This window comes from Phaethon lepturus, unplaced genomic scaffold (genome assembly GCF_000687285.1).
Source record: "Phaethon lepturus isolate BGI_N335 unplaced genomic scaffold, ASM68728v1 scaffold6906, whole genome shotgun sequence".
Classification (NCBI taxonomy): Eukaryota; Metazoa; Chordata; class Aves; order Phaethontiformes; family Phaethontidae; genus Phaethon; species Phaethon lepturus.
In genome coordinates this window covers 1-11,144 of record NW_010548320.1, presented here as the reverse complement: position 1 = coordinate 11,144, position 11,144 = coordinate 1, and the positions used below count along the sequence as shown (strand labels likewise).

Here is an 11,144-nt window from a genome sequence, read left to right as displayed (position 1 = left end):
CTCTTTCCAGAAGCAGGATGAGTTACTACAGCACTACACCACAAATATAATTCTGCCTTCCTCATGGAAAGTCAAGTAAGTTTTTCTATCTAATAAAATTGTCCAAATGCCATTGTATGAGTTGGGTAAATGTTGCCATAACCACTACAAGGCATGACAGACTGAGTGGCTGGCCGAAACCAGACACTGACATAGCAGAATTACAAACCAAATTTCTGTATTATGTGAAGTGATTTATCCCTCTTTATACTGAGATTTTCCCATGCCACACTGGACATTTAAGGGAGGTATTAAAAAAAAAAAGAGCCTTTCTTTTAGATGTGAAGCAAACTCACTGCCTCCATAAATTAAGAAAAATGTTATCTTCAGTACATACACTCTAAGTTCTGTTTTGATTAATTACTTTCACAGTATGGTTTAGCAAGATCACAAAAAAAATCCATAAAATTCTCCAAAATTAGAAATGGTAACTTATGGACACTGATCTATTCTTTAGGACCTTCAAACTAGGGTAGTGACTGGCTTGGTCAATGAAAAGCCTGCTGAGTCTTCTCTCTCAGGCAAGCCCCTTATGCAACCTGGCCTTTGCTCAGAGACCCATGTCCTTGAGGTCCTCCATCATCAGAAACGTTCAAGTTTGATGGTGCTGAGATCTGACACTGACAAGACAGCCTCCTTGTCTGCTGAATAATTTTGCATCCACAAATTGAACTTATATCCTTATTTATAAAAGCCTGAACACAGTACTTTTTATTAAGAAAATAACTGAAATAAGGCTCAGTACCTTACCACTCTTTTGGAGTAAATATGACTCTTTGATGCATGTGCTGATTGATACACTTCCAATCACAGCTGTTTCCTCCTACTTCCACTGCACATCTTCTGTTTTTCTACAAAGATAAAACCACTTGGGCCAAAGTTTGCACCTGGGCTCTCTGTACATGGTTGTACATGAAAGGTGCTGGGCCCACTGGCATGCAGGGGCTGCATGCAAGCAATTCTTACTGAATTCAGTGGGGACTAATTTGGCTTGCAGCAGCTTCAGAAATTGTAGCTGCCCACAAATTTTAATGATGCAGCATGGAAAGCCATGCATTCCCAGGTCCTGACAGATTCAAGTAGAAACTGCTGTAAGGACCACATAACCTCTTTTCAGCCTCCTGGCAGTGGCAGCACTACTGGCTGCTCCCCAGTCCTTACCTGTTTCTTGTAAAGGGTGTTAAGCAACGAGCTCCTGCTTGGAAGGAGTGAACTCTTCGTCAACGTTCTTCTTACCTTGAGGTCAAACTAGCCTGAAAGAAGGCCCATGTCCCCCAAAACAGTCAATTTTCTGTGTCCTCCCAAATATCCCAAGTTACTAGAGTTAGTCAAACTAGGGACTGAGTAGATGTGTGCAAGAAAAAAAATTACAATGGAGTGAAGAAAACATTGTGATAAATGAAGGGAAAAAGAACAGAAAAGGGCTGTGATTTTTTTTTTCCCCTCCTTATTTCAAGCATCTTCTTCCCAAGATACAAAATCACATGGTGTTGCATCTCATAACAGGAGGCACACCTGGTGCCTCAGGTACTACTTGACACTAGCTTGCACCTGAGCTGGGGGCCAGGCTGCACTCTTCTGCCTCTCTAGGACACAAGATGCCAAGCAAAGCTAGGGATTGACCTTACGGTTTGTATCCTGAACATGGGGTCACCCAGCAGCACTGGCACAACAGCGACCTTCTACCTCCATGTAAGAGACAAGCCTAGTTCCAGGGGAACAACACTGGAACCAGTTGGGTCAATCTAGGTTCAGCCAGTGAGATGGCTCCACAGATCTTTGTCTTTCCTAGGTAGAGGATCAGCCAGGCAAGAATCAAGCCTTTGGACTGCAAGGGAAGTTACTGTTGTCCCTTGACCTGAGAACAGTCTGGGAAAGAAAACAACCAGATCTAGCATGTCCACAGCTAGCTTAAAAATAAGAAATGGAACAGAAAAAGAGGGGAAAAATCCTGGTTCCTTTCTGATGCTCATTTAACTTTGATAAAGCCGTAACAGCCCTATACAAGAAGAACTTCCAGAAATTCTGTTCCTTAAAGAGGAAAAGAGGAATGTATCATGCACATTATGTAGGGCACATTTATTTTCAGAGTACAACTTCAGTAATTCCCAGTAGTTGAGGCTGCAAACAGGCTAGAGGTGGCCTAAAATTACCAGATGAGACACTAAGCAGGGAATATGGAAACTGAAATCTTATCTGCAGTTGTACCCATGCATTGGCAAGTCATGTCACTCAGTGCCTGTTTCTACCTTTCACCTTTTAATTTATCTTCCCTATCTCTACTTTGAAGCCTAGCTCTCAAACATTTGCATTGAATTTATACCTTCAAAAATCTGGCCTCAGCTCTTTAGGACAGAAATTATCTCAGTACATAGAAAAGAAGATCTGCTCTTCACAGGAGACAACAGATACTACTGTAATTAAAAAAACAACTACTAAAAATTTTAAAGTTAACAAACAAGAATAGAACTGTCTGTCCAAACCAGGTCCTAGATGCCCCAAGGCTCAGTGTAATTAGCACTAAAACTTCAGTTAAATGTTACCACAACTTCTTGACCATTGCCTTGGGAATCAGATGATGTGCAGTCTCCAACACATTAATACAATGCCTATGCTTGTTTAGGGTTAAGTAGCTGAAACAACAGACCACGTAAGCTGTGGTCTCTGTGACTGACAACTACAGCTTAGTGAAGAAAGACTTGTTCTGACTTCAGTGTGCCTAAGATCAGGCATTATTTCTCATTTAAAGCTTTCCAGTTCACCTTGAGAGCTTTATGAAACTCCTATCACCAATCTATCAGAGCTCTCACCTCAACCTCAGCTTTATGAAAGCAGAGATTTTGTAAGTTCTTTAAGCACCACCATGAAAAGCAGACAGCAGGTAGTGTGGGGACCTGCCAGGCTGTCCCAGCATGGTGTCACCAAGCATGCATGCTGCAACACAAGCATCTTCCTCCCTCCAAGGAATGAACAAACAGCCCTGACCTCCACAGTAGAAACAAAATATGTACAAGTGTCAAAAGAAGTTGTGGAAAGGGAGAGAAAGACAGCTAAAAATCTAATTTGCAGACAAGTCTCTCAGTTAAGCTACCACAGTGCAACCATGCAGGAGGCTGAGAAATAGCTGTCTAATGTCTTGTGTGGATTGACCTATGTTTCCACTTATGATAGGTTGGTGCCTACAATCCTGGCACAGAAAGACTTTGTAAGAGAAAAACTAACAGGAAATGCAACAAAGATTAAAGGGCTGATCAAAGCATCCAAAGCAAATGGTTCTTGAGGAATCGCAACAGCCCTGAACTGGGAAATGCATTCATCCAGATTCAGACTGTGCTCCTCTTCCCAAAGGTGAGTCTGGCTCAAATAAGAGCATTAAACAATTATAAGGGTACCAGTCTGACCAGAAAAAGGAAAACTTTGCAAATACTCCAGCTTCATTAGAACTTTTGTTCATATGACCATGCCTCATTTATTTCAAAACATTTGAGGCTACAACATCCTTCAATTATTTGTACCTTGAAAGCGGCCTTTATATTGTCTTCCTAAAGCAATGCAAAAGATATTTTCTAGAGAGCCCCAGATGAAAGAGCTGATTACCAGTTGGAAGTATTTCTGTACACATCCCATAAATGCACACATATATGGCATATATTGACCATGACCTAGAACATATGCCTTCTACCTGCAGATGTACCAGCATCTCTCAGACCTCTGACTTTAGTTGCATGCTTTTTTTACAATTATTCCCCTGCTAGTCAATAGGAATAACTAACTATAATTTCTGCTCTCTGCAAGGCCTATCATCCATCTTTGCTCTTAAAAATGCAGCAACAGTAACAAATTTAAACAAACAACTGCTGCATAAGCTTCCACATAGAAGTGCTACACAGATGACTGGTTACACTTGGAAGTGGTTTTCTTAGTTGCTAGGTAGTAAAACAATCCATAGAAAGGCCAGTAGATTAACAGGGGTCCCAGGTATTTGGCTACCTTCCCAGTGCAATTCTGAAGAGTGTCAAAAATTCTCATCATTTTAAGGATATGCTAGTTTACAGGATGATGCTGTATCACACCCTTAGTGAAATGGTCTCTTGCACACACTCGCTCTGTATTGCTGTATAAGCCAAAAAAGTGTGCCAGAAATTGCAGTGAAGTAAAGCATGTTTACTTTCCTGGAAAACCCGTTACAGGCTGGTTCTTTCACTGCAGTGCCCTCCAAACCTTAACATAAAGTATACATCCTTAGTGGCACATAGCCTCTCCTCCCTCCTCTCTCCTGTCCCGAGCTGGTTTTCTTCACAGAAGCCAGTGTGAGACTGTGTTTTGGATTTGGGATGAGAAACTGTTGATATTGTGCTGATGTTTTGGGTTGTTGCTGAGCAGTCAAGGACAGTCCAGCTTCTTGTGCTGGCCTGCCAGCGAGCAGGCTGGGGGTGCACGGGGAGCTGGGAGGGGACACAGCTGGGACAGCTGACCCAGGCTGGCCAAAGAGATATTCCCTACCATACGACGTCATGCCCAGTACATAAACTGGAGTTGGCCGGGGGGCGGAAATTGCTGCTTGGGGACGGGCTGTCGATCACGGGGTGGTGAGCAATTGCTGTATTGGGCATCACTTGTGCTTGTACATTCCTTTGTTGGTATTATCATTGTTGTTTCCTTCTTTCTTTCTGTCCTATTAAACCGTGTTTATCTCAACCCACGAGGTTTTTTTCCTAATTCTCTCCCCTGTCCCACTGTGGGAAGGGGAGTGAGTGAGCAGCTGTGTGGTGCCTAGTTGCCAGCTGGGGCTAAACCATGACATCCCCAAACACTAACCATTTCATGGTTACAGTGGGTGGTTACTGTTTATCACTGGCTGCCGTAAAAACCCAAATTGCTAGACTTCTGCAGAAATGCAGAACCAGCCATAGTGCAACATTGCCTCTGCAGCTGTTAAGGCTTTTTGTTTTCTGGCTATTAATAGGAGACAAGTTCTGTTCTGCCAGCATTCACACTGTAATTGGGAAGCAATTCCCTCTCTGGCTCACACCAATTACGTATCTGTCTGGCAACATTATGTCACAAGTTTGTGATATGCAAAGTGGAAAGGCATATGCTTTGCTGGGAAAGATATTAGCCCTTTTCAAGGTGAAAAAGTAGGTCACCAAAACAAACACAACTTTAAACGTCCATGGTATCTGAAAATGCTGTATGGATATGTGTTAAGAAATTACCTTTGTTCTGAAAAGTGATAGTGCTCTCTAGATGGTCCTAAATGATGCTATCAGCAAATTCAAAAGCAACATGTATTTTGCACAAATACCCCCAAAACATAGAAGCATGTTCCAAAAAGAGAAAACTATTATGCATTGTCATTGACCTACCATACAAAAAGAATTTTCTTAACCTAGTAAGATTTTAAATATACCTGAAAAAGTAACCCTTACTCACTCAGACTGGGCAATCCACTGAGGATGCTGTGAAAGTATAGCTTAAACACAGAAACAACTGAAATTGCAGAATTTCAGTTTTATAGAAGTACAAGTGCAGTTAACATGGTTAACTAACAAACGGTTTCAATCTCTTGCCATGCTTTCCTTTGTGTTCTTCACTCCTGATGCACTTCTACAAATGTTTTACAATATTGCCAGTTTCTTCTACCCATAGGGGCAGCATGTGCACAATTTCTTTCTAGTGTGGTCCTCCAGTTTGATGATTTTTGCCAGTAATTATCATTACAATTGTGTCCAATAGATATCTATTGCGATAATTTGCCACCACGAAGAAAACTTACAGCCACTTTTGCCTTTACTTGCTCCTATTCCTGGTCCCAAATCATCACATGCAAATTATTATCTACAATGATTAGATGTCAGTATTAAGTACCTAAATAATGGTTTTTTATATAATGACTACAGGTTACATAGAGTGTCATATTTCATTTGCTTGTTAAATTTCAAAAACGCAGCAAAGAAAGGATAACTAATTGTGAAACATTAAGGCTTTTGGACGAAATACTCCCAAACACATTATATATGCCTCCAGAATCAAAATATAGAAAATGAGTAATAACTCTCTATTTACTTGACCTAATTCCTAACACTTCTTTTTTCATATTAAAGGGAATTTCACTGTTGCAAATCAGCCAATCTTTAATACCTTTGATTTTTCAAGTTCCCTCACATAGCTCTTTAACATAAAAAAAAAGTTCAAAAATGTCTTTTTAAGCTCTTTATGTCAAGTGGCTGGCTGGTCACAGCATAAGGGTAATTTCCTTACATGTGGTACAAAAACACCCCATGGGGAATCCTAAAGTCTAATTGTAAGCAAAAGAAAAAAACTGACTTCCGAGGTTGGGCAGGATGATCCCCATTATCCCCGACAAGCCTATTTTACCTCACACAATAGCACCAACCAGAAATGTTAAACCTTTACGCATTTCAAGAACAGGAACCAAACCAGTCTGCATGGGGTGCTGCTTTAAGTTCTTGGGAACTTTAAATTCTCTATGTAAAGCTGATTCTTTATTTGGCCATACTGTGAGTTCCCCTTTATTGTGGTTCCTACCAGCTATAACGGGCCAAACACTGCAGTGTATACCATAATTTCTGAAGCACTGTGTGGTTGATAAATTGCCAATATTGACTCAATGTGGTGAACGTATACCAAGGTACAGATAGTTACAGGAAAAGCAAAAGCAGAAATTAAGGGCTGCCTTCACAAGTGAGCTACTCTGTTTTATAGACAATTAATGCTATCATCAGCAAGACTCCAATCAATAGCAAAATAAGGAAAGCATAACATAACACATAGAAAACAGTACCAATACCTTGAAAATAAATTACCATATCTTAGCTACCTACTTTATGCCTTGACAACCACTAAATAAAAAGACTACTTATTTCAGGTAGTGCCTGAGCTACAGATTAACAGAATCTAAGAATACTCCAGTTAGAAGCCTAACACTTCCTTACCTTTACACCCTTCTCAAGCCTACACTATCAGCCATTTATTGGAGGCTGGATACTGGTCAAGTTAACTTTAGATCAACATGGCGATTCTTACATCACGTTACCGCTGACCATACCCTTGCCCTATCCTCCAGGTTCTCAGAGATCTGGCAGGAAAAAGAAAAGAGGTTTCTTAGGTGAGTTGGATTTTGATGACCAGTATCTTTCAGATTCCTGCGAATGCCGCCATATTGTGTGCTATGCACCATCGAAGGAAGATATGATCTCTGTCCAAGAAAATAGAAGTCTGAAGGGAGGTAGTGTACACCATCTTTGTATAGATGGATACAAAGATGGATATTACCCTTTGGATAGAAAATACATGAGGTTTTCAGACACTGCAGTTTTTAACATAACATTTAACCAACCACAAAGCTGTGCACTTTCACATGTAAGTCTCAAAAATGAACAGGAACCCTCAAATATGCCTTTAGATATAAAAAATTCACATATGTCAACATTTTTGACTGCTTTAATTTCCCACTTCAATAGTCAGGTGGCTCTAAGAGTATCCACATGTGCTGTTATTTACTACTGCCTACTTCATTTTTTCCTATTTTAATTCTGGACAGGATAATGATTTGTCCTTGATGACTGCACTAGTACATAATCTTAGGGCTGAGATTCACAACCTAATGATGTCAGCATAACAAATTACCAAGAGGCAGCAACTCATCAAGCATGGGCTGCCCAACTACAGTGTAGTACGACTTAGTTTTAAGCATCAGTGGAGAATGGCTATACTAATTGGCATTTTCTTACAATAGGGCAAATGAAGAATGTACATGAAATTAATTAACAGCTACTATGTCTTGGCTAATGGGAGCAACTAATTAGGCTGATTAATTCATGGTGAAGTTGAGCCTTTAATGAAACATGGCTCACCTGAAGAAGCTGTCTCCTAAGCATTTCTTGCATTGCCTCTTCCTTTTCTGTTGTGGATTAGGCAGGAAAGCTACCAACAGCCCAGTCCCTTTTCCACCCTTACTCAATAAACCAAGATAGTAAGGTCTCTTCAAAATCCAGTTCTGGGATTTTAATATCTCCTCCCTGCACTTTTACAGCTAAAAGAAAGCTTAATCAGTCTCACAGATTAGTAACCACAGCTCAAAGCAGCACCTGTAAATTAGTCTGCTTTAAAGGTTACATCCTGTAATGTATTTATGCACCAAAACCAGCATAACTAAAACCAGTGTTCTTATATATTAAACCATTTCCCATAAACGTATTTTTCAAGACACAGGATATAAGCATCCTGCATGTCCTGTAGACATTTCAGCAACTCCCTCAATTCTTTAGAACAACATTCTCAATTTACCTTAACACTAGGAATTACAGACCATCAGCAATGCTTCGTACTGCAAAGACATAACCTGTTTCTAGGATTGAATATCTGTAAAGTATCTGCATGTAACATCCTTGCTGATACCAGATACTTAAGGTCAAAGCCAGACATTAATCAAGTATAATTCATGTCCCTTCCCAGTCCTTTAGAGCTCAGGTTATATCAAAGATTCCCTTGATTGCTTTCAAATTCACACAGTCTGAAACAGATATAACTGTCATGCAGTTTATATATGCTTTTACAAAACTTCTGAACTGTGCCCAGCAGGCTAAAGGTAGATCATTGGAAGCATTCAGTACAAGTGAAAACTGAAATTGTTGCATGCTAGGCTTCTTCATGTTTAACTCCTCCTTGAGGATACACGTAGCTCTTCCACCACAGATGTTTTGCTATAGATCTCAGTACAGTCTTTCGAGTACCCTGTTTCTGTTCTCCAAAGACAACCATGAATTCCATTCACACTAGCACATAGTAACTCTGAAAAGAGGAAGGACTCAAATAGTCAGGTTCACTTTAATCAGGGATGTGGGACACCCAAGCCTGGAAATGTTAGCTTGCTGTACAAGGCACACAGTACTTTGCAGAAGCAAATCCAGTGTTTCTGTGTTTTGATTACTAAAAGAGTGGAAAAGAATTACACTGCATTGCATCAGGTGCCCTGGATAATATGTGAATATAATGAGGAACTATTAATTTGTAATCAGTGTACCTTGCTACAATTACATATTGTTGTACTTTTATCAGTCTAGATAATGATCAGAACTTGACCCTTTTACCTCTGAATCCACCGGAAGCCAAATGCACCATGAAGTTTTCCAATTAAAAATCAGTGTGCATCTTGGAGTTTGATTATGCCCCTGAGTTCCTCTTTTCCTTATTACCATATTAAAGTTAATGCAGCTCATTACTAATGATATAGTCCAAATAACAGCAAGTAGATTAAAACACTTATTCATAACTAGATAAATAAATAATACGTAAATAAGTTAACACCCACAAGATTTATTTGCTTGCAGAAACTGTGGCTTTCTACTCTATAAAATGTTTCAGTTCCTCTCAATACATTAAGAAATGCTAAAAATGTTACCAAAATCTTTTAAAGGACATACAGGGCATAAAAACAACTTGAGCAGTTCGATTATCTTTCTGCAGTGACTGAATTATATTGTAGCAGGATTGGAAAAATACTTACGCTCCACAAAGTAAGAGCTGGCATCAATCTTCCAGATAATCTGACCACGGTGAGAGCCATTGACGCCACGGTTCTTGTAGTCCAAAAAGTTTTCGGACAAGACCTCATCTATAAACAAAGAAAACAGTCTCATCAAGTGCCTGTTACGACAACATGCATAGCAGAGTCACACTAAAAATGTGGCTTTGGCTTGACAGAACATACTAGAGCTGCTAGACAGCTTCACCATGTGTTGAAAACTGAGCTTTTTTGCTCATTTATATTTTTAAGGAGTTCAGCTCTTTTTACAATTACATTTCAGGAAAAGCTGTGATTAAGAAATACATCCCTACAAAATTCTCAAAAATGAAAACATCTCGTTTAGCATGAACCCCTATCTGATTAAACATAATTATCTAGCTGTAAGAAAGAATGGTAGCAAAAAATAATCCCCCCTAAAACTCTTCCCCTAATAAACAACCCCACAGAAAATATTTCCACATAGGCATCTGTACCACCACTCATTCATGTCACAACAGATGTGGTTGTTTCTTGCAGCGTCCTGCAAAGAATATTTATTTTTGATGAATCCCACTCACTGGGTGCCTTCACAGCTCTCTGCCTCCAAAACCAAATGACTGACAAGAAAACGCTGTCCCCTCAACAGTTTTTCCAGACACCTAGCAGCTGTCAGACTACCAAGCCGATCTTCAGAAAAGTCAAGAAATAATCTATAAAAATGAATAATATCTAAAAAGTTACATATCTAAAAAGTTGCTGAAAACCAAGGCTAAGGAAGCATCCACCTTGCATGCACAGGGCTGCATGTTAAAAGGCAGGCAGTGAGCCTGAAGAGTGGCCTTCTGGTTGTCCACATGAATAGATTTTTAGTCTGCTTCCAAGTTTTGTTTTAAACTACTTCAACAAGCTCTCTTCCAGACCAATCTGCAAGCCCTACATGGTGTAGATGTGAGCAAACACATCCCAGCTTCCAGGCAAAGGCCTGGTTCTTGATCCTCTTTTCACATCTTTTTATCCAACATCTTAAAAAACAACCAGTGAGACTGTGCTGCAGCTTCAGGGCCACACTCACCAATTTACTAGTTTACACAAGGCTTTCAAGCAAACAAAAAAGCACATATTGCTACCATATCAGGCCAGCACTTGAAGTTTTTATTGTCACTAAATACAAACAGCACAGTAAAAGTGAGAGACATATGGAGACCTTTAAGAGCCTATCAGAGGTGAGGGGGGCTCACGGGCAGGGGCCTGTGGGAGCCCAAAATGGCCACAAAGTCAAGCAGCTGAAGCAGTGACCCAAGATGGGCCCAGCCATGGCCTCATTGCTCTGCTTCAGAAAGATGAAATAGATTTTGCATCTGTGCCCTGCCAAAGCAAAAGGCCATGATCTCTACCTGTGCAGACCAGCCAGCAACTCCTGGATTTTTCCTCTCAACAATGAGGACAGTTTTAGTTTTGAGATTTGTAGAAATACACTTTAACCAACTCAACCTTGCTACAGAAACAAACCTAGGTGGGTGGTGAGACTCAGTCCTGAAGACAATGCCATTACAGAATCACAGAATCACTAAGGTTG

At 40.2% G+C, this 11,144-nt stretch overlaps 1 protein-coding gene across 1 annotated transcript in view; it reads right to left on the bottom strand.

Moving 5' to 3' along the window:
* Window positions 1-9,676, bottom strand: part of HECW1 (HECT, C2 and WW domain containing E3 ubiquitin protein ligase 1) — a gene marked incomplete at its 5' end in the record, with an annotated part of 164,909 nt that extends 155,233 nt beyond the window's left edge. The window contains one exon of the mRNA XM_010289929.1: window positions 9,569-9,676. Coding sequence (XP_010288231.1) covers window positions 9,569-9,676 — 108 coding nt within the window. The remainder of the gene's footprint in view (window positions 1-9,568) is intronic.
* Window positions 9,677-11,144: the final 1,468 nt, after the last annotated feature.